Consider the following 23,409-nt stretch of genomic DNA (forward strand, 5'->3'; position numbering starts at 1 on the left):
ATCCTTCTGCATGCAAGGCAAACACCCTGCCTTCATGCTATCTTTCCAGCTCACCATATGGAATTTCTAAGCACAGATCTAGGGTGTGCCTGCTGGTTATGGCCCAAAAATAAAAAATAAATGAACAAACTACTACTTTAGGGGCTAAGCCATAGTGCAGCAGGGAGGGCATTTGCCTTGCATGCAGCCAACCCAAGTTCAATCCTTGACATTCCATAGGGGATCCCCAGAGCACTCTCAGGAGTGACTTAAGTGCAGAGCGAGGATCACTGATCACCACTGGGTGTGGCTCTAACACTCAAAAAAAAAAATTAGAAGGAAAGGAAATAATAAAATCACTACATTACCAACAAACACATAAAGCTGATAGATTCCTTAGTCATCCTTGTCGTAACATTAGCTAACTTTCCCTGCTGTGACAAATGTGACAATACAGTCAGGTGACGGCTGCTTGCCACTCCACAGGAACAGTTTAATATGCAGATGGCAAAGGGATCTGTTCCTTTCCCAATAAATCACATGCAGGCCTCGGATAATCACACAGGACAGGACTGAAAAAAGGCTTGGGCTCAAGTGCTGGTACAGCGAGCATTGCCCTTGCATGCTGCCAACCTAGGTTGATGCCTGACACCCCAGATAGGGCCCCAAGAAGAGCCAGGAGTAAACCTTGAACATTGCCAAGTATGGCCCAAAACCAACACCCACCAAATAAAAAAGATAAAGAAAAAATAAAAAACAGAAAATAGGGGCCGGAATGGTGGCGCAAGTGGTAAGGCATTTGCCTTGCCCAAGCTAGCCTAGGATGGAGCGCAATTTGATCCACCGGCGTCCCATATGGTCCTCCCAAGCAGGAGCAATTTCTGAGCTTATAACCAGGAATAACCCTTGAAGGTCACCGGGTGTGGTCCAAAAACAAACAAATAAACAAACAAAACAAAATAAATTTAGTATGTGAAATTTAGCAAATTTAGTAAACATCGCAATCATTCCTCTTAAATTTCAGACAATCTCTGAAGGCATTAGAACTGTTTCACTTATTAATGATGAGTTTGGAGCCACCTGTTTTGAGATTTCAAAACATGTGAAGAACCCATAGCTTTTTTTTTTCCTTCTTTAATTTGCAAATGCCAAGACCCCCCTCCCAAAAAAAACCCAAAAACCTACAACCCTATTTTACAGCACAAATCAAAAAACTGTAAACTCCAGTTTAAGATGATAATAGCTACTGGAAAATCATGTTCAACTTCAGCCCCACACACCCAGAAGGGTGGAAAGCAACACCTGAGAGTCAGGGCCTTCCGGTAACTAAATACCCCTGGAAAGTGTCCAAGAAAACGTTAGAGCAAATTTCCAACATTTTCCTCTAAGATCAAGAAAACTACTTACCTAAAGCACTGGATTATATTTAAATAGACCGACTACCTAAAAATTTCAAATTGTTTTTTGAAAGAAAAAAAAAATTTCACTCAGTACTTAAAGATAGGACACTAACCCAGAAAAGGCCCTAGGGGTGTGGGAGAAGCCCTGAGACTCTAAATTTCATTTTACTTAACCTTATTCTGAGTCACATTTTACTATCATTACCTTTCATTTGTGAGAAGGAAGTTTCAACAGGACTGTGAGCTATTATTTAGTCTGTTACTTGTGGCTCTGATTCCTACACATACAAGCTATGCTTTCTGTCCACTGAACGTTTTTAGAAATTAAATTTTCACTAAATTGAGAGGTGAAAGCCAATGGTTAGAGAAAAGATCGAACCAAATAGTCAAGTGAGTTATACAATTAATTTCTTGAATGCCTTCAAAAAATAAAAAAAATCTAAATTAAGCTGGTTTGCAAAACGAACTTCACTGAGTACCTGCATGCATACCTAGAAATGTCTCATTTTAAAAAGTTGAGTAGAATGTCTACTTTCATTTATGAAAAATGACAGCCTCAGATACTTTTCCAATTCCCAAGAGAAACAGTGCAAGCTTAAAAACTGGCATATGAAGACAATAAAAAGAGCTGCAAGGAAATGAACAGAAAAAGAAAAAGAGCAAGTCATTTTATAGAAAACATGGAAGCATAAAGCAATGTAAATATGATTAAACATACAAAATCCGAAGTTATCTATCTACCTAAGTATCTCCCAAGGTGTTTGGTATCCCGGGCGGTGGCGCTAGAGGTAAGGTGCCTGCTTTGCCTGCGCTAGCCTTGGACAGATGCGGTTCAATCCCCCGGCGTCCCATATGGTCCCCCAAGCCAGGAGCAACTTCTGAGTGCATAGCCAGGAGTAACCCCTGAGCGTTACCGGGTGTGCCCCCCCCCAAAAAAAAATAGTAAGGGACTGGGGGCCAGAGAGATAACACAGTAGCATTTGCCTTGCAAGCAAACGATCTAGAACCTAAGGTGGTTGGTTCGAATCCCAGCATCCCATATGGTCTCCCCTCCCCACCCCCATCCCTCACACCCCACCCCACCCCCGTGCCTGCCAGGAGCTATTTCTGAGCAGATAGCTAGGAGTAACTCCTGAGCGCAGCCAGGTGTGGCCCAAAAACCAAAAAAAAAAAAAAAAAAAAAAGTAGGGGGCTGAGTGGGGACTGGAATAAGGTAGCACAGAGGGGAGGGAGGACATTTGCCTTGCATGCAGCCGGCCTGGGTACAGTCTCTAGCATCCCACAGGGTCCCCAGAACCTGCCAGGAGTAATCCCTGAGCACTGTCGGGTGTGGCACAAAAAGAGAAAAAGAAAAAAGCACAACTAACAATGCTATCCCAATCAATCCTTGCCACAAAAATGACAAGCACTTTTTCTGTTTTGATTATAAGTTGATGAATAATATCTTTTTTAATTTTCCGGGCTGGGGAATGGCACCCAGGACCTGACATAACAACACTGAGCTCCATCCAAAATCCAACCATCACATTTCTCCAAAAGGTCTGCCTTTATTTATTGTTGTTGCCATTATTGCACGTTGTATACTGACCAGCCCTGAGTTGTCTCTATTGTGACATTGCAACTTTCTATTGCTGTGGTCACTATTAGTGTGGCATCAACCCTGGGTTTCTGCTGAATGTTTCTAGAACCTTCTACTCAAATCAAGCTGCTTCCACCCCCAACCCCAACCCCACCCCAAGGCTTCCTCTCGCATCTTCTCAACTAGAACCAGTGCTCACTGCTGGCAGTACACTCCTTTAGCAACAGATTGGTTAAAACTGGTTAGGACGTTCAACTTGAACTGATGCAGGCAAGCATTCTGAGAAGCAATCATGTTAAAATAAAACTGTCGTTCACAGTTACGGGATAAAATTTAAAGCTGGACAGGCACCAATGCCCCGGTGTTCAGCTTTTTCATAAACCATATGACTTCCACATGCGGAGAATGTTTTATGCTTTAACCTGCAGAAAAGGCTTTCCATCATTTTAATGCCCAGTGCTTAAAATGCAACAGAATCCGCCCTGATGAATGATGAATGCGAGGAAAATGTTTGGTTTACTGTAATGATTTCAAGTCGACTTGTCAGGAAAAGTTTAATGAAAGCTTTCCCAATAACTTTGCATTTTCACAGTGTTGGGGGGGGTGGAGGGAATCTGGGGTAAAGGAGAATAATTTTACCTCTTAACACTTCAAATTTTCACTTCTCAAATTATTATTGGTTATTTATGACAACTGAATGTTTTCGATTCTAACACTGTAGAAATAAACCATTATGTAGTTAGCAGGCTTTTTCTCGAGATTTGGCAAACCATGTTTCAGATTAAGATATATAGTTAAAAATAAATTGTGAAAATTCTAAATACATAAACTAAAGCCTGAACTTGGCAATAGTAGATATTCTATGCTAAAGATTTAATAGATACAACAATAATTTTTCTATTCAAGTCAAACTAACTATAAGCAGAGGTTATCTCAGGCTTTTTTTTTTAAGTTTACTTGTGTGAATGGCTAAATGGCAAAAAAATTTCAAATCAAAGCTGATAAAAAATATCATAAAATTACATTCAGCTCTTTTTTTTTTTTTTTTTTTTGGTTTTTGGGCCACACCCGGCGGTGCTGGGGTTACTCCTGGCTGTCTACTCAGAAATAACTCCTGGCAGGCATGGGGGACCATATAGGACACCGGGATTTGAACCAACCACCTTAGGTCCTGGATCGGCTGATTGCAAGGCAAACACCGCTGTGCTATCTCTCCGGGCTCTACATTCGGCTCTTTATGACTTACTTTTAATATAAGGTGCTTTGCAAATTTTACAGATAGGCTTAAGAACTGATTCCTTTAGAACTAAATATAAAGATTTCAACAGTCAAGACAGAACTGCTGGCAATTCCAGTAGTTATTTAAAGTCAAGTCCATCCCATTTGGGTGGAAAAAGTTTAATTTCAAACTGAAAGCAGCAGAAAATATAGCATCTTACTGGCGTCAGGTTATTAAATATTAAAGACTGAGAAACCAGAGATGTTGTGATCCTTTATGTCTCTCAGGTTTGGGGGGTGGGGAGAAAAAAAAATCACAAATTCCAAACTTGACTGAGGCAACAGAATTCAACAAAGATCCCAACTTGGAATAACTGGGTCTGATCAAAACTGGAATTTTTCAAAGAAAACCTAATGCCAAGTGATGCCATCCTGGTGGCATCATTCATGACCTGTGGTATCAAAATGCACCATCGAGGGAAAAAAAAAATACAGACGCGTGTCGGTCCGTTGGTCCATTTGGCTGGAAGACAGCATTTTAAACCAGACGGACCTTGGAGGGCATCAGCCTGCCCGACCCAAAGCTGCTGCACGCAGAGGCGGTCCCGCGGCTCCAGGAAGGGCAAAGCCCCGGCGAGGAAGGAAGGCGGCGGGGCGGGCGGGCGGACAGGCGCTCGAGAAGAAGGATGGGGGAGGCGAGGGGTGTCTCTCTACCTCCCAACCTCAGAACCCGAAACGTCCCCGGGAAATGCACCGACGTGCCACCCCACTTTTTTTTTTTTTTTTTTGGCCAGTACCCCCTGACAGCTACCTGGGTAAGCGGAGGCTGCAAATCTCGGCAGAACACTCAACTTTGCAAGCTCCCGGGTGCCCCAGCCTTGGGCCCGAGCGTCCTGTGCTGCGCCCCACAACAGGGTGGGGTATGCAGCGTGGACCTGCGGGTGCCCTCAAAGACTCCCCAAATCCTCCCCTCACTCCACCTCCACGAACTGTGCCTGTGCAAGCAACAAGAAGTGCTCCCACCCCGACCCCGGCCACTCACCCGCTTCCTCTTGGGAGACTCCCTTAGGCGCGCACAGGTCAGCACCCCGACCCTCTCTCCACGCCCCCCCCAATGCATGCAGAGGCGCGTCGCATCTCTGTAACTGGGGGAGTCCTCGCTCCTCACCCCCGTACCTCCAGTTTCGGGGGGGGGTTCTAGACGGGGGAGAGGGAAAAGTGGAGGACTCCTTTGCAAGTAGCCAAAAACCGTGTAACCCCAATACAGTTCCGGCGTGACATATTAGGGACCACTTTTTTGCTCGCTCGCACGGCCCACCCCGGGGGAGCCCCCGGTTGTCATTCCAGGACTGGGGAGGCACCCCCCAAAGGGGGCGGGGAGAGAGCAGGCCCGGGAGCCGGCGAGCGGACCGAGAGTTGCCACTTCCACGCCAGCCCCCCATAACCCCCCAAAGTCCGATACCCTGAGCTCCCACCCGCGTCCCCCACCCAGGCTCAGCCCCCGCAAGCTCCCCCACTCGGGCGCTCCAACTTGCAGTCGCCGCCAAGCCACGCGCACCCCCCCGCACGCATGCCGAGCCCCCAAGTCGTTCACGTCACGCACTTTAGACCCCAAACACGCAGTCCCCCCCATGACCCGGCGCACCCCTCAAACCTCAACGCGCAGTTTTCCCCACCTCCCCCAAACTCCAAACAACAGACAGACCCCACCTCCCTCGGAGTCCAGCCTTCCGCCCGGAGTGGGGGGGTGGGAGAGGCGGAAAAGAAGAGTTGGGGAGCAACCACCGCCGCCCCACCCCACTCCACCCCACCCCACCACGGGTCCGGGTCACCCCCTCGGAAGCCCCCCAGCTTCCGCCATGCTCGCCGGAGGGGGGGCCGGCCCCACTCACTCACTTTCTTTTCTCTCCAGATTCCCCCCTCCAGGACCCCCCCAAAAAAAGTGCAGAGAGAGAAGTGACGGAAGTGACGCCCCCCCACCGCTCGACTCACCTCGGAAATCCCGGCCGAGTTGGGGTCCGCCCGGCGCAGCCCCCTCCCCAGCGTCCCAGGGCGAAGAAGGGCTGAGCCCGGGAGGAGGGGAAAGGCGGGCGGGGGTGGGGTGTGTTCCGCGGGGGGCGCCCGTCGGGAGGGCACTGGGGAGGGCTGGAGGCCGGCGCAGGAAGCGGAGAAGGGGGAGGGGAGGCCCCTATCTCCCGGTCTCCCCCCTGAAAACCTCCCTTGTCTCAATCACATCAGACTGACTGTCTTTGTCTGGCTGACAACCGCCATATTGATATCAACAGCCCCGCTCCCACCTGCTGCAGCGGCGCGGCCCTGGGAGTTGTAGTTCCAGCCTCCCTGGAGTAAAAGCGGTGGACTCGGCGTCCGGAGGACCCACGGAACTACAACTCCCAGCGGGCACTTTGCCCGAGCGCCCTCCCCTGGGAGGCGGGGCTAGGGGAGGGTTTGCCCGAGCCGGGGAGGACTACATCTCCCAGAGGCCCACGGGGCGCAGCCTCGCTGCAGCGGGCACATGATATCATGCAGAGCAGAAGGAAAGGAATGGGCAGCCGGGATGAATTAGAGCGAACGGAAGGAGTCTTGAAAAGAGGGAAGAGAGGAATAAAAAAAGAAAGAAGGAACCACAATTCCCAGCATGCATGGAAGGCTGACTACATTTTCCAGCATGCCCCGGGAAGGGAATGAGGGGTGGGGTGGGGGAAACACTGCAAGGGGACTTCATGTCCCTTGATGCTCTCGGGGTGGTGGGCGGAGCTTGAACCGGAAGACACTGGCTGGGGTGGAGGAGTCCAGTGACTGCTATTGAACAGCCAAAAGTTCAGTATGAAATTGGTGAGTCTCGCCTTCGAGGTCAAAGGGCAATGGTGCAGCCTGACCCCTGTGCACTAAACCATTGACCCTTGAGTGGTGGAGGGGCGGCAGAATGGGAGTCAGACAGTGGAGAACCCTCCCCAGAGCTGCTGCTGTTGGTTGTTGGGGTACAAGTGCAGCATCCAGGCCAAACCATCATCTTCCTCACTGGATTGTCAGGTCTCCCATTGTCCATAGCCCCACCAGCGACCCAGTGCTAGGTTTAGGACCCCTGGGTTGGACTTGTTTCTGGCAACCACGTGAGTGATACCGTGGCTTGACTCCTAGCCACGCGATTGACGCTTGGATGGCATTTTGCCCTGCCCGGTGAAGAGAGCTTTGGTTGGCTAGGAGCAGAGAGAAAAGAATGGATAGACGGGAAGTAATGTTCTGCTGTTGCATTTGCTTTTAAGGAATCCCCAGCTGCCCTTTGGGTTCTGGAGGGACTAGGTCGAGCTGTGCACTTTGAGACTTGTGATCTCAGATCCGGTATGGAATATGGATGGACTGGCGTGATCCAGGTGTTGCAAACGCGTGCCCAGGGGAGAAGTCTCAGCTGTACCAGGCTTAAATCCTAGTTTCCAAAACAGCTTTCCCAGACCTTTATTGTTTTGGTTTGGTTTGGTTTGGTTTGGTTTGGTTTTTCGAGCCACACCCGTTTGATTCTCAGGGGTTACTCCTGGCTAAGCGCTCAGAAATTGCCCCTGGCTTGGGGGACCATATGGGACGCCGGGGGATCGAACCGCGGTCCTGATCCTTGGCTAGTGCTTGCAAGGCAGACACCTTACCTCTAGCACCATCTCGCTGCCCCCCCCCCCCGACTTTTATTCTAAGAGGAATTTTTCCTCTCATGATGCTCATTAGACCTGACTACATGGTCCCAGTTCTTTAGGGATGGCATAGTTGACAGTGTGGCATGCTCCTTATCCTCCTTTCAAAAATACATTTTCCTGGGCCATATAGTCATTGGGGAGAGCACTTGCCTTGCATGCAGACTACCCAGGTTTGATCCCTGGCATCTCATATGGTCCCCTGTGCCTTGCAAGGAGTGATCCCTGAGCACAGAGCCAGGAGTAAGTTCTGAGCACTTCTGGGTGTGACTCCAAACCAAATAAATATATAAAAGCCATCTTCCTGCATTGCCAGACTTTATTTCTGTGCAGCAAACAATAGGTTTGTTTTTCTTTTATGTAATATTTGGGTGTGTGTTGCCAAAGGATGAGGTTTTGCCCCCTGATCCACTTGAGTAACCACCAGGCCATCTGGGTAAACCCTGCCAAATAGAAGTCATTTTCTGAGAAGTCAAGATATTAAAAAGAAAGAGGCAACTCCCATATGTTCCTTCCACTTAGAGCTGGGACAGTAAACCTTGAGAATATCTATTTGCTTTCTGGCTCAGCTCAAGTCTGTGGAGGGGAATGCCACAGTCCTAGTCCCCAATCCCAATCTAAGAAGACAGAAAAGTGAGCCACAATAGTGCTTGGACAGCATCCATGGTTAGAATGGTTCCGGGTCTTGGGGATCAGAGACCGCTAATCTTACAGAAAGATCTTTCTTGAACTTTTTCAAAAGATAGGTAGGACCTTCAATAAAGAGTGTTCACCATTAGGAGTAGAAGCACTTGGCTGTGTGTGTTGAAGCACAGATTTGGGTGAACTGGCTTGCGGTGTCCGAGTGTGTCTGCAGTATCTCCTTCGCTCAGGGAGCCATTTTGCTTTGCAAGTTTTGGGTTTGGTTCATAGAATCCTTCTGTTTGATTTTTTTAATTTATTTTGTTTGTTTGTTTTGGTTTTGGGGCCATACCTGCTGATGTTTAGGGGTTGCTCCTGCCTATGTGCTCAGAAATTACTCCTGGCTTGGATGACGATATGGGACACTGGGGTTCAAACTGAGGTCTGTCCTGGACTGGACGCGTGCAGGGCAAAGCAAACACCCTACCATTATACTATCTCTCCAGCCCCAATTTGGTTTGTTTATTTTGGTTTTATGTATTGTTTGGGGGCCACATCAAAGTAAAAAGAGCTCAGGGTTTATTTCTGTGGAGTTTTTTTTTTTTTTTTGGTTGTTTTGGGGCCACACCCAACAGTGATTAGGGCTTCCTCCTGTCTCTGTGACTCCTGGCAGGTTCAAGGGACCCTATGGAATGCCAGGGATCGAACTCGGGTAAGCCAAGTGCAAGGCAAACACCCTACTCACTTTGCTATCGCTCTGGCCCTTCAGGACTTACTCTTGGCTCTGCATTCAGGGATCACTCCTGACAATGCTCAGGGGACCCTATGGGTTGCCAAGAATCAAACACAGCTCAGCTGCATGCAAGACCAGAACCTTTCCTGCTGTGCTATTGCTCCAGCCCCCAACCTTCCTTTATGTGGCAAGTCAACAGGGGTTTAGAGATTGGAGAATTGCTCGAGACTAAACTTACATGCAGCCTTGGTTTCATCCTGGTACTCCTGTTTCTTGAGCACTGTCGGGAGTAGCCTTTTCTGCCCCCCAGCATGGCCAGGTGTGTCCCTCCCCTAAAGAAAACCAATAACAATAAAAATGAGAGGAGTTAGGTGTTTATCCTTTGAAACCAAAGACTGTCTCAGACAGACTTAAAATCCAAGTTCTCCCTACTGAACCTCATTTGGTAGCTAGAAGTTTGGCCTTAGCCCCAGCCAAATGCAAGGGGCCTCATAAATTTGACAGAATGTTTAGAGTCTCCATGCCTGTTCCATCTCCCCTAGACCTGGAAGAATCCCACTGGTGACTTTGAGTCTCCAACTGGAGAAACAACAGAGTCAGAAACCAATTCCAATTACCCACCCAGTGGTGGTGGAACACATGTCACTTCTGAAGTTAGGACTTCTCAGGCCACGGAGAGGGAAGAACATGTCCTTGGCATGTGAGAGCCCTGGTGCCATTGTAGCACCACAGGGTCCTTTGAGCACTCCTAAATGTCCCCTGTGCCCCCTCCCATTTTTTGTTTGTTAGTTTGTTTTTGGGCCAAATCTGGCAACACTCGGGCTACTTACCCTTGGCTGTGTGCTCAGAAATTATTCCTGGGGCCGGAGAGATAGCATGGAGGTAAGGCATTTGCCTTGCATGCAGAAGGACGATGGTTCGAATCCCAGCATCCCACATGGTCCCCCGAGCCTGCCAGGAGAGGTTTCTGAGTGTAGAGCCAGGAGTAACCCCTGAGCGCTGCCAGGTGTGACCCCAAAAAACAAACCAAAAAAAAAAAAAAAAGAAGAAGAAGAAAGAAGAAATTATTGGGGGCCGGAGAGATAGCATGGAGGTAAAGCATTTGCCTTGCATGCGGAAGGATGGTGGTTCGAATCCCGGCATCCCATATGGTCCCCCGAGCCTGCCAGGAGTGATTTCTTTTTTTTTTTTTCTTTTTTTTTGTTTTTTTGGGCCACACCTGGTGGTGCTCAGGGGTTACTCCTGGCTATCTGCTCAGAAATAGCTCCTGGCAGGCACGGGGGACCATATGGGACACCGGGATTCGAACCAACCACCTTTGGTCCTGGATCGGCTGCTTGCAAGGCAAACGCTGCTGTGCTATCTCTCCGGGCCCGCCAGGAGTGATTTCTGAGTGTAGAGCCAGGAGTAAGCCCTGAGCGCTGCCGGGTGTGACCCAAAAAAAAAAAAAAAAAAAAAAAAAAAAAAAGAAGAAGAAGAAGAAGAAGAAATTATTCCTAGCAGGCTTGGAGGACCATTTGGCCCCCCAACATTCATTTTATTTTTTTTTAATTTTTTTTATTTTTAATTATGAGAACAAGGATGCAAAGAAAGAGGACAAGGTAAAGTTACAGTGGAAGGACAATCAGCCATAACATAGTTCTCAGAAGTCCCCTTGCTGATATCCCAACTTTGAAATTTCATCCAAAGAACATTAAGATTGTAACACACTATAATATTTCTTAACAGCACACAAGGCAATCTAAAGCCATAAAACTTACATAACTCCTTAAACATTACAGGCATAGCATTTTTTTTACATTTCCATATTCCAACATTCATTTTAAAGCAAAACTGGAGAGGGCCCCACCGACTGGGACACTGAAGGGCCAGTGCTTTCAGCCCCCTCCAAGAGCTGCCTGATGTGGACCCCAAAACACAAATGTTAATGCTGGAAAAGCCCAGTTTTCCTGCCTGACCTGCACCCCCATCTTATTAGCCCTGCTGGAGTCCCCACCTCCACCCTTAACTCCTAGAACTAACCCGGTCCTTCTGGCTGCATTCTCCACCTCAGTTTTAGCCTCATAACCAACCACCAGAGGCATCTAAAAATGCCACATTCGGGGGCCTGGGCCCCACCCAGCAGTCTTCAGGAGGCTTGTGACCTCTGTGCTTGTTGGTCACTCCAGGTGACCCTCAGAGACCATGTGGTGCCAGGGATCCACCAGCCTAGGCATATGCTTTGCTCATTGGGCTCTCTTTTTGGCCCCAGATCTGTTTTGACAGAATAGGAAAGTTAGGGATGTATGTGTCCTCTAAGTGAGCACATTTTAGAGTATGTTCTTTTTTAGGGTGTGGGTAGGGGGGTTTGGGCCACAAGTGGAAACCCTTAAGGGGTTACTCCTGGATGTGCTCAGAAATCACTTCTGGCAGGCTTGGGGGACCCTATAGGATGCCAGGAATCGAACCTGGGTTGGCCATATCGAAGGCCAGCCCCTTCCACTTTGTACTCTCTCAGGCTGTAGAATGTGTTCTGGTGATTGTATAGACAGAGTCTAGTCGGATATGCATGCAGGGTTATTTCAGCTCAGGATAGAAACTGGACTCACCGGTGCCTTTAGCAAAAGAGCAAAGAGCAGAAGAGGGGAAAAAGATCAACTACATTGACAAAAATTGAATTGGAATCATCATGGCCAGGAAACCGGCGACTCGGTGGAAGATGAAGGGAAGAATAAAAGAGTCAGCAGTTGGAGAAGGCAGCACGTGTCAAGCTTTCCAGAACTCCAAAGATCAGACAGTCTAGTTGGTTCTATCAACAGCATTTATTATGCGTCCACCATACACCCTTGGCACTCAGGACTCTGGTACTTTCCATTTGTTGACCCCCCCTCCCTAAAGATCGATGACAAGGACTTATTCACGATTTTGCTGAGGCACAAATTTCAATGTGCCTTTAAGGTTCATGATAAACCAGGAGGCTTGAGCGATTACACAATGAGGAGGGCATTTGCCTTGCATGTGGCTGACCCAGGTTCAATTCCCCACATCTCGTAGGGTCCCCCAGCCTGGCAGGAGTGATTTCTTTTTTTTTTTTTTTTTTTTTGAGTGATTTCTTTTGTTTGTTTGTTTGTTTGTTTTTTGGTCACACTCGGCATCGCTCAGGGATTACTCCTGGCTTACACAGAAATCGCTCCTGGCAGGCTCTGGGGACCATATGGGATGCCAGTTTTCGAACCCATCCTTCTGCATGCAAGGCAAATGCCCTACCTCCATGCTATCTCTCCAGCCCTGGGAGGGATTCTGAGCTGGAACCTGATGTAATGCTGAGCACCTCCAGGTGTTGCCAAAAACAAAACAAAACAAATGATTAGAGATAATCCTCAGTGAATGAGTGGGAGGGTTTGCAGATCCGTCTGGGTGGTCATATCTGCCATTCTGTGGCCCCACAGAAGGAAAGGTCATCTGAATGCTGGGGGACTCCTTTCAGTGACATTCTGAATTGGGTGAACACAATCCTAGGTTGTGTGGTATTTCCAGATGTAAAAACTCAACAAAGGGTGGGGTGAGGGCATGTAATTTTTTTGCAAGCTGGTCCCTGTTTCTCTGTGCAAAACGCTGTTTCATTCTGACCGGCTTCAGGAGGAAAAGTCCAACTTAATGCTTCCTTCCTCCTGGGAAAACAGATGGAGTACAAAGACAGGACAGGGACCCATTTGGGACACGGGTGGGGCCATTTCATACACCACCTCGTAGAACTGTCTGTAGAACTGTCTGTTGGGCATGAGAGGATCAAATTTGGCCCCAAGGCCAAGGGGACTCATTTGAAAAGCCTGTCACAAGGCCTCACCTGGGACCTAAGAGTGAAGGATTTGTGCACGTGCAGGTCGTCTAGAATCCTTCAGGCTCCTTGGAATTTGGAGCAAAATCAGCTCTTGCTCTGAATTACCGACCAGCACAGCTTTATTGTTGCCTGAGTCCTCAAGTGCAGAGCGGTTGTTAAACTGTCTGCCTTCTCTCCCTGCGCTGCTGGGCTGCATCGCCCTCCTGTGTATGTAGGAGGCAATGTCACGCCAGGCTTGCTGAAGGTCGTGGTCTACCAGCACCTCAATACGGGTTGCTTCTGCCCTCCGTTTTTCAAGGATCTTTTTTCTTTTTTTAAAGCAAGAATGACTTGCTTCAAACTCAGTGGTACTCTGCTAAAAACGGACTTTTCGCTCTTGGGCATTTCAGGGTCCACAATTGTTGGCTCTGAAGTTAAAGCTTTGATTTTTAGCATAAGAGGGAGGGAGGGAGGGAGGGAGGAAGGAAGGAAGGAAAGAAGGAAGGAAGGAAGGAAGGAAGGAAGGAAGGAAGGAAGGAAGGAAGGAAGGAAGGAAGGAAGGAAGGAAGGAAGGAAGGAGAGGGAGAAAGGAAAGAAAGGAGTGAGAGGAAGGAGAGGGAGGGAGGGAAGGAAGGAAGGAAGGAAGGAAGGAAGGAAGGAAGGAAGGAAGGAAGGAAGGAAGGAAAGAAGGAAGGAAGGAGAGGGAGAAAGGAAAGAAAGGAGGAAGGAACTAAGGAAAGGAATGAAGAGTAAAGAGTGAGAGGAAGGAGAGGGAGGGAGGGAAGGAAGAAAGGAAGGGAAGGAGGAAGGAAGGAAGGAAGGAGAGGGAGAAAGGAAAGAAAGGAGGAAGGAACTAAGGAAAGGAAGAAGAGTAAAGAGTGAGAGGAAGGGGAGGGAGGAAGAAAGAAAGGAAGGAAGGAAGGAGAGAAAGAGGGAGGGAGGGAAGGAGGGTAATGATCACAAAGATGTGGTAGATAGGGCCTGAGCGGCCTCGGTTCTCCTGCGTCCCATATGGTCCCCCCCCCCCAAGCCAGGAGCGATTTCTGAGCGCATAGCCAGAAGTAACCCCTGAGCATCAACGGATGTGGTCCAAAAACAAAACAAACAAACAAACAAAAAGATATAGTGGGTAATAGTAGCAGGGTTACAAACCTCTTGACCTTTCTGCCATTGAAGGGCAAATGCAGACAGAGGCAGACAGCAGCCTGCTCTTTACACAGCCCAGCTGTCGGACCTCACCTGCCTTACCCTGGGGCTGATCCTTACTCAGTGCTCAGAAATGCCCCCTGGTGGCATGGCAGGAACCATACTTCCAACTGCAGGGTCTTAACCACACCACCACCACCACCACCACCACTACCACCCCCAGGCCCCAAAACTGTGACTTGGCCTTAACAGTTGTAGTGGTTGGGGAAAGGGCACCCCAAATGGAGAGGGGTCAGATATGCTGCTCAGGAGACCCTGGTTCAATTTCTGGCACCTCATATTTTCCCAGGCATTACCTCAGAATTATTAAGAGCTTTTTTTTTTTTTTTTTTAGATTTTGGGCCACACCCAGCGGTGCTCAGGGATAACTCCTGGCTCTGCACTCAGATGTTACTCCTGACAGGGTCTGGTGACCATACAGGATGCTGGGGAACTGAACCCAGGTCTGCAGCATGCCAGGCAAACACCCTAATCACTGTGCTATTACTCTGGCCCCTAAGGGCATATTTTACGTGTCTGAATTTTAGCAGCCACAGCCAGTGTGGCTTTGTCTCTCTGCCTTTCTGTGTGTCTCTCTCTTTCTCTCTCCCTCCACTAGCCCCTCCTTAGGGACAAGGGTCAAGGACTGACCCAGGGACCAGACTATGAAAAAAAAAAAACCCAGGAAGTTTCTATTTTCAGTTCTCCCCGATAAAAACCATCTATTTAAAGGCAGTGCCTGAAAGTTCTGAAACATTCTAATTTATTGGAGGCACAAGTGCCTGGACTTGAGTTCACTCAAGGGTAGTTACTCCCACACGGAAGCAATTCTTTCATGGAAATTGCAAGGTTCTGCACCCCATTTTTTGCCCTTAAGGAGTGAAGGGGAGGATGAATATAGAATCTCACATGATTCATTTCTCATATTTATGGTCTCAGCAGAGATTCACTCACCCTAAATACTGTGTTTCTGCATTTTTCTATTCCAGTAAAATAGAGGAAACCATAACTTGATGTTGCTAATTCAATATTATCTTTTTTTTTTATTTTCCAGTAAGTAAAATAATGAGCGAGCTAGTTATAGCCTAATATAATATAATATAATAACATAAAGGCTGTTTTGTTTGCAGATCAGGTGCTTGGGTACTACTTATGACTTTGTGCTTGGGTACTCTGTGCTCTCAGGACACTTGGGGGAGACTATATGGCTGAACCTGGGCCTCCCATGTATTCACGTGCATGCGTGACAAGCATCTTCCTGCAGTACTGTTTCTCTGGACCTATTTTATTTATTTATTTTTAGTTTGGGTCACACCCAGTGGTGCTCAGGGTTTACTCCTGGCTCTGTGCTCAAACACCACTCCTGGCAGGCTCAGGGGACTATTTGGGATACTGGGAATCGAACCAGTTTTCGTCCTGGTTGGCTGCATGCAAGGCAAATGCCCTACCACTGTGCTAGCACTTCAGCCCCCTGTTTTAGTATATTTTAAGCTAGGTTTTATATTTATTTATAAATATATATATACATTGTTTAATTTATTTTTGATTTTTATTTTGTTTTATTTAGGGGTGACACTCCGTGGTGCTCAAGGGTTACTCCTGGGTCTGTGCTCAGAATCACTCCTGATGGTGGTCAAGGGACCCTATGGCATGCCAGGGATCATCGCACTCAGCTGTGCCATGTGCAGCCACTTCAAAGATCAGGCCCTAACATAGTTTTTTTCTGTTTTGTTTTTTTTTTCTTTTTTCTTTTTTTTTGGTTTTTGGGCCACACCCGGTAACGCTCAGGGGTTACTCCTGGCTATGTGCTCAGAAGTTGCTCCTGGCTTGGGGGACCATATGGGACACCGGGGGATTGAACCACGGTCTGTCCAAGGCTAGCGCAGGCAAGGCAGGCACCTTACCTTTAGAGCCACCGCCCGGCCCCTCTGTTTTGTTTTGTTTTGGTTTATTGGGGGGGGGAGGTCACAACTGGCAGCGCTCAGGGGTTACTCCTGGCTATAAACTCAGGCTTGGAAGACCATATGGGATGCCAGGATTCGAACCTCCATCCTTCTGCATGAAAGGCAAATGCCTTATCTCCATGCTATCTCTCCGGCCCCTTATTTTTCTTTAATTAATTAATTTTTTTTGGTTTTTGGGCCATACCTGGCAGTGCTCAGGGGTTACTCCTGGCTCTATGCTCAGAAATGGCTCCTCACAGGCTCAGAGGACCATATGGGATTACGGGAATTGAACTCGGGTCAGTCCCAGGTCGTCCATGTGCAAGGCAAATACCCTACCACTGTGCTATCTCGTTTGGGCCCCTGCAGTTTTCTTTTAGGTGTGTTTTGGGACACCACCACACACACAATGTGTGTTCAGGGGAAGTCTTAACAGTGCTCAGGGACCAGAATGTGCTGGGGATGGAACTTGGGCCTCCAGCGTGTAAAGCAAAGGCTTTTCTCATAGAACCATTTCTCTGGTTCCTCACAATAGGCTTTAAAAATATTAAACTATGTTATGGGGCCGGAGAGATAGAAAGAAAAAGAATAGCAAAGATTTTAGAAAAACAAAGGATAACCAGGTCTGAGGAGTTGTGTTCCTGCTTTGTTTTATAAAGACCTAATGAGGATTAGAACGGTGGTTCAAGTGGTAGGGCATTTGTCTTGCATGCACTAACCTAGGATGGACCGAGGTTGGATCCCCCAGCATCCTGTATGGTCCCGCAAGCCAGGGGCGATTTCTGAGATCTTAGCCAGGAGTAACCCCTGAGCGTCTCGGAGTGTGGCCCACCCAAAAACAAACCAACAAACAAAAAGACCTAATGCATCAGTCTGCATTTAGCAGATCCCACCCCACTGATAAGCGATTTTTTTTCTCAACTATTTTAAAAATACTTTTTAATTTTCCAATCCTGTATTTTCATTGCCTAAAAGATGACTTGATGCTTAAGGATGTATTTGGGGTCTATAGCTGAAATTTTGTTTGTTTGTTTGTTTGTTTGGGGCCTCACCCGGTGACTCTCAGGGGTTACTCCTGGCTGTGTGCTCAGAAATTACCCCTGGCAGTGCTCAGGAGACACTATGGGGTTCCAGAGATCAAACCTGGACTGGCCACGTGCAAGGCAAACAACCTCCTCCCCCTGTTTGGTGTTTGCTCCAACCTACACTCTAGCAGCTCTTAAGGGGATATTACACTCAGCCTGGTGCTGGGAAGTTGGTGGGGGGGGGGGGGGCACATGTGGATGGCTCCTGGCAGTGGGGCAGCCCTGGCCCCCTTTGCTGCTTGTTGCAAATTATTACTTGATGCTTTGAGTGTGCCCTGTTGCTAATATAAAATGTAATGTCAGCTTAGCCCCAGCATAGCAAGAGTGTTTTCATGATAGTAGTATCTGGAGAAAATCTATGACCATGGTTGTGTTGGGTTGCGTTATTTTGATATCTGTGTTCTTTTTTTTTTTTTTTTTTTTTTTGGTTTTTGGGCCACACCCTGTGACGCTCAGGGATTACTCCTGGCTATGCGCTCAGAAGTTGCTCCTGGCTTCTTGGGGGACCATATGGGACGCTGGGGGATCGAACCGCGGTCTGTCCTAGGCTACTGCAGGCAAGGCAGGCACCTTACCTCCAGCGCCACCGCCGGGCCCCTGATATCTGTGTTCTTAACTAAGCAGCTCTGGAGCTATTTACAATCAGTAACAATATTGCACCGAAAAAAAAAAAAAAGGGGGCCGGGTAGGTGGCGCTGGAGATAAGGTGTCTGCCTTGCAAACGCTAGCCAAGGAAGGACCGCAGTTCGATCCCCCGGCGTCCCATATGGTCCCCCCAAGCCAGGGGCGATTTCTGAGCACGTAGCCAGGAGTAACCCCTGAGCGTCAAACGGGTGTGGCCCAAAAACAAAAAACAAAAAAAAAAACAAACAAAAACAAACAATATTGCACCGAAAATCTCATTGTGAGCATCTCTGGATACATTTATTTCTCTCTCTCTCTCTCTCTCTCTCTCTCTCTCTCTCTCTCTCTCTCTCTCTCTCTCTCTCTCTCTCTCTCTCTCTCTCTCTCTCTCTCTCTCTCTCTCTCTCTCTCTCTCTCTCTCTCTCTCTCTCTCTCTCTCTCTCTCTCTCTCTCTCTCTCTCTCTCTCTCTCTCTCTCTCTCTCTCTCCTCTCCTCTCCTCTCTCATTTTTGGGCCAGGGCTCAGTGGGATTTTCTGGGGTTGGGGTGGGGAGTTTCAGAGTACCATCCAGTGTGGCTCAGGGGCACTTGTGATGGTGCAGAAGGAACCTGCCCACTTTTTTCCATTGGTTTTGGAGATCATACTCAGCAGGGTTCAGGGGTTACTCCTGGCTATGTGCTCAGAAATCTCTTCTGGCTCAGGGATGCCGGGGATCGAACCCCTGCCTGTTCTGGGTTAGCCACATGCAAAGCAACCACCCTACTGCTGTGCTACCACTCAGGCTTCTCTGGATACATTTCTAATAAGGAAAGTGGCAGGTCAGGATTATAACATGCATCTTTATTTCTCTGTATTGACCATCCGCACCCCCGGAGACCTCTCAGCTTACACATATACCAGTTTCTTGTTCCCTTGAGTTACTATGTTACCATCAAACTGTGTTTTTTTTTTTTCTCCTACCTTGAAATGTTGTAAAGAAATTAAAGAAGTGTCATTTTTTTCACTTCCTTTGTTTTGTGCCTAAGAAACATCTTTTTTGCATATTTATAAAAACTTTTTTTTTTTTTGCTACTTCTCAGTTTTCTCCATGCACTTGGTAACCTTCCACACCAACCTGTTTACCACATAGTCCATGGTACTGGCTCCCACATGTTGCTTTTCACTTCAGAATCCAGGCTGCTCCCAGACATTGATTTTTGTTTGTTTGGGGCTTTTGTTGTTGTTGTTTTTGTTGTGTTTTTTGTTTGTTTTGGTTTTTGGGTCACACCCGGCAGCGCTCAGGGGTTACTCCTGGCTCTACACTCAAAAATCGCTCCTGGCAGGCTCAGGGGACCATATGGGATGCCAGGATTTGAACCACCAACCTTCTGCATGCAAGGCAAACGCTTTACCTCCATGCTATCTCTCCGGCCCCATGTTGTTGTTGTTGTTATGATGATGTCAACCTATAATTTTAACCAAAGATCCATTTTCAAAAAGTGTTTGCTATTTTTTGTTTGTTTGTTTTTGGGCCACACCCAGCAGTGCTCAGGGGTTACTCCTGGCAGACTGGGGGACCAGATGGGATGCCGGGAATCAAACTGGGGTCCGTCCCTGGTTGGCCATGTGCAAGGCAAATGCCCTACCGCTGTGCTATTGCTTCTGCCTCATGTGCTTACTATTTTTTGGCAAGGAGAGTAGCTATCATGTCTATACTCAGGACTTACTCCTGGCTCTGTGCTTAGGGATTAATTTTGGTGGAGCTCAGGAAACCACATGCAGTGCTGGGTGGGGATCAAGCCTGGACAGGTCACTGGCAAGGTAGTACCTTACCCATTGTATTATTGTTTGTTTGTTTGTTTTTGGTTTTGGTTTTTGGGTCACACCCGGCAGTGCTCAGGAGTTACTCCTGGCTCTACGCTCAGAAATCGCTCCTGGCAGGCTCAGGGGACCATATGGGATGCTGGGATTCTAAACCACCGTCCTGCATCTATCTCTCCGGCCCCCTCCCCATTGTATTATTTTTGCTACTTAGAGTAAACTATGCAAAACCTTCAATCCAAAACTTTGACATATTGATACTGCTGGATAAAACTACCCTCTTTTTTCCATGGATCTATGGTTTCCCTTTATTTTTTTAATTAATATCTTTAAGCACCATGATTATAAACATGTTTGTAGTTGGGTTTCAGTTATAAAAAAAAAGAACAACCCCTTCACCAGTGCAACCTTCCCACCACCAATGTCCTCCATCTTCCTCCTCCCCTGCCTGTATTTGAGACAGGCATTATATTTTTCTCATTTACTACCATTGTCATGAAAGTTGTTAGTGTGGTTATTTCTCTAACTGCATTCACCCTTTTTGTGGTAAGCTTCACATCATGGGCTGGTCCTTTCAAACCTCTCTCTCTATTGTCTCTGGGTCTTATTACCAGGCTGTCTTTTATTTTTCTTAAATCTATAGATGAGTGAGATTATTCTGTGTCATCTCTTTCCCTCTGTATGGTTGGTTTTTCTGGCTTTTGGGTCAAACCTGAAGGTGCTCAGGGGTTACTCTTGGCTCTGTGCTTAGAAATCACTACTGGCACACTCATGGGACCCTATGGGATACCAGGGATCAAACCCGGGTTGGCCACTTCCAAGGCAAATGTTCTCCCTGCTGTGCTACCACTTCAGTTTCTGACTTTTACTTTTCATTAAAGAATTTTCAGTGTTTCCACAGTAAAACAATTAAATTGCCTTGCATGCATAATCCCTGGGTCTCTAGTCTCTACTCCTTAAAAGATAAAAGGTCGGGGGGAGGGAGAGAAATTAAAAATCAGAATTTAAAATTTCAAATAAAAATTGTAATTATTATTTTATTGAGACTTTTAAATATGAGACAAAATACGAGACAAGACAGAACATTGAGTCTGAGATCAAAATACATCATTTCTCTAAAAAACAATGTCTCTGCATTTTTGAAGCATTGCTTTCTTTTTCTTGCTGCTGTGTTTGGAATCTTTCCCAACATATGTCTGATGTCTTTTTTTTTTTTTTTGGTATTCTCTTTATAGCTTTCTGTTGAATATTACTTAAAATTTTCAAAGCCTTGGAGGCCAGAAGACAATGCTATAAGTACTGCCTTGCACTTGGCCTATTCCACTAGATCCCCAGCATCCCATATGGTCCCCTGAGCACAGCCAGGAGTGATTCCTGAGGGCAGAGCCTGAAACAGCACTGGGTGTGGTCCAACAACTCAAATGGCATTTGTTTTCAAAGCTTTAGGAAGTTGCTCTGCATTATAATGAGCAGCTTCCAGATGTGCAGGGCACTAACACAACATCTGTCCAGCACCAAGCCTGCAGCCCTGGGCTGGTTGGTTCTCTCACTTGAAGGTTGACCCCTCTGATATTATTGATGATTTCACACCCCCACCCCACCCCTAGGGTGAATTTAGTTTTACATTCGGAAACACAGAATTTCCTTCATTTTGATTTTGTTAGGTTTTTTGGCTGGGGGTGGGGGCATACCTCATGATGCCTAGGGTCCTGTTCTCAGCACTGTGCTGGATTCCATGTCTTTGATGAGTCTCCATAAATCCAATACCGGTGCCTTCATGGATCATGCCTTCATGATCTCCATGGAGATCACTAATGGCTGGACCCCTCCTTTTTCAAGGCCCAGTAATATTCTGTGGTGAATAGATTCCCGTGTCTTCTTTGTCCACTCATATGTTGATGGTCACATAGCTTGTCACCCTGTGCTTAAAGGTTAAAAGTTCTCACATTCTCTGGTTAAACATTGCACTCACAGCCATGTCTGGGACTGATACTGTAAGATTTGTGGATCCATGTAAGTCCTTCTGCTCTGTATATCTTGGCTCAGTGGTGTGAAACCATGGCCCGGAAAAATGAACATAATTTCTGACCCAAGGTCATGGGGGTTTTGGTGAGACCCTCTCATATACACTCTGTTATTCTTTTTTTATTTTTTATTTTTTTTTAGATCCTAAGCCTACCTACTAGCTAACTATGAGAGTTGAGTTTTGTCAATAATTGTCACTTTATGGCTACAGAGATTAGCGCCTGTCAGAACTTGTTTATTGTTAGGAACTCCCTCAACTAGTCTGGAATTACCTTAATTTCAGGAATTTCCTTCATTGGGCAGGAGAGGTCCAGAATGGGGGGCTCCTCCTGAAAAGAACCACCTGTTGAAGTTTTTTTTTTTTTGGTTTTTGTTTTTTTTTTTTTTTTTTTTGGTTTTTGGGCCACACCCAGCGGTGCTCAGGGGTTACTCCTGGCTGTCTGCTCAGAAATAGCTCCTGGCAGGCACAGGGGACCATATGGGACACCGGGATTCGAACCAACCACCTTTGGTCCTGGATCGGCTGCTTGCAAGGCAAACACCGCTGTGCTATCTCTCCGGGCCCCACCTGTTTTTACCAAGTTTTTACCAAGAACCACCATGTTGTTGTTTCTTGTTTTTTTTTTTTTTTTTTTTTTTTTTGGTTTTTGGGCCACACCCGTTTGACGCTCAGGGGTTACTCCTGGCTATGCGCTCAGAAGTCGCTCCTGGCTTGGGGGACCATATGGGACACCGGGGATCGAACCGCGGTCCGTCCTAGGCTAGCGCTGGCAAGGCAGACACCTTACCTTTAGCGCCACCGCCCGGCCCCCGTTGTTTCTTGTTTTGGTCACACCCAGTGGTGCTCAAAGATTACTCCTGGCTCTGTGCTCAGAATTTGCTTCTGGCAGGTTTGGGGTACCATATTGGATGCTGGGGATCAAACCCTGGTCCATCTCAGGTTGGCCACGTGCAAGGAAAATTCTTCTTATTTTCAGTAATTTTGACAGTGATGTCTCTTGATAAATAACTTGGCAGCTGTTCGGTTGGTTTTAGTTTGATTTTTTGTTAGTTTTTGTCATTGTGAGACTATCTGCAACAGGTGCGTGTGTGTGTGTGTGTGTGTGTGTGTGTGTGTGTGTGTGTGTGTGTGTCTCCCCATCCTGATCTGGGGCGTGTGTGTGTGTGTGTGTGTGTGTGTGTGTGTGTGTGTGTGTGTGTGTGTGTCTCCCCATCCTGATCTGGGACCTGGGCTTATGTCTCTCTTCTGTTGATATTCTCTTAAGTAAACGCTCTGACTCCAGAATTTTCACACTGTTCACACAGTGAGATCCTTTCCCAGAACCCAGCACAAAGCCGTCTTTGCCGGAGTCTGCGTTCTATTTGTGCCGCATTGTTTGTTCTGGGCGGTTAATTATATCTTGCAAGCCGCTTCCAGCCTTTCGAGAAAACAATGGTTTCTGTCACTTCGTCTTCTGCAGTGCCTAGCAGAGCCATGAGGAAAGGACTTTCCTGCCCCAAAAAAGAAAACAGCAAGGTTTCCTTGGAAAAACAGAATAGCCAGAAATAACTGCTCACTCAGTGTTTAAGAGATAGGCCCGCTAAAGGCAAGAATTATAAACAACGAGGTCTGTTCAAATAAACACTTGCCATACCAGGGGAGGAAAAAAAAACACTGTAGAAGAAAAAGGGATTTATTTTGAGGCTGCCACAGTGCCTTGTTTATTGTGAAGCTGGGTTTGATTTGTTCTCTGGGT

At 47.1% G+C, this 23,409-nt stretch overlaps 2 protein-coding genes across 4 annotated transcripts in view; one reads left to right on the forward strand and one right to left on the reverse strand.

The window, feature by feature from the left end:
* Positions 1-6,413, reverse strand: part of HMBOX1 (homeobox containing 1) — a 165,199-nt gene extending 158,786 nt beyond the window's left edge. For all 3 annotated transcript variants that reach the window (XM_049771122.1, XM_049771121.1, XM_049771120.1), the window contains exon 1: positions 6,169-6,413. The gene's annotated coding sequence lies outside the window, so the exon portion shown is untranslated. The remainder of the gene's footprint in view (positions 1-6,168) is intronic.
* Positions 6,414-6,928: 515 nt separating this feature from the next.
* INTS9 (integrator complex subunit 9) overlaps positions 6,929-23,409 on the forward strand; it is a 53,901-nt gene continuing 37,420 nt past the window's right edge. The window contains exon 1 of the mRNA XM_049771106.1: positions 6,929-7,011. Coding sequence (XP_049627063.1) covers positions 7,003-7,011 — 9 coding nt within the window. The 5' untranslated portion in view covers positions 6,929-7,002. The remainder of the gene's footprint in view (positions 7,012-23,409) is intronic.

The sequence above is a fragment of the Suncus etruscus genome, chromosome 4 (genome assembly GCF_024139225.1).
Source record: "Suncus etruscus isolate mSunEtr1 chromosome 4, mSunEtr1.pri.cur, whole genome shotgun sequence".
Taxonomy (NCBI): Eukaryota; Metazoa; Chordata; class Mammalia; order Eulipotyphla; family Soricidae; genus Suncus; species Suncus etruscus.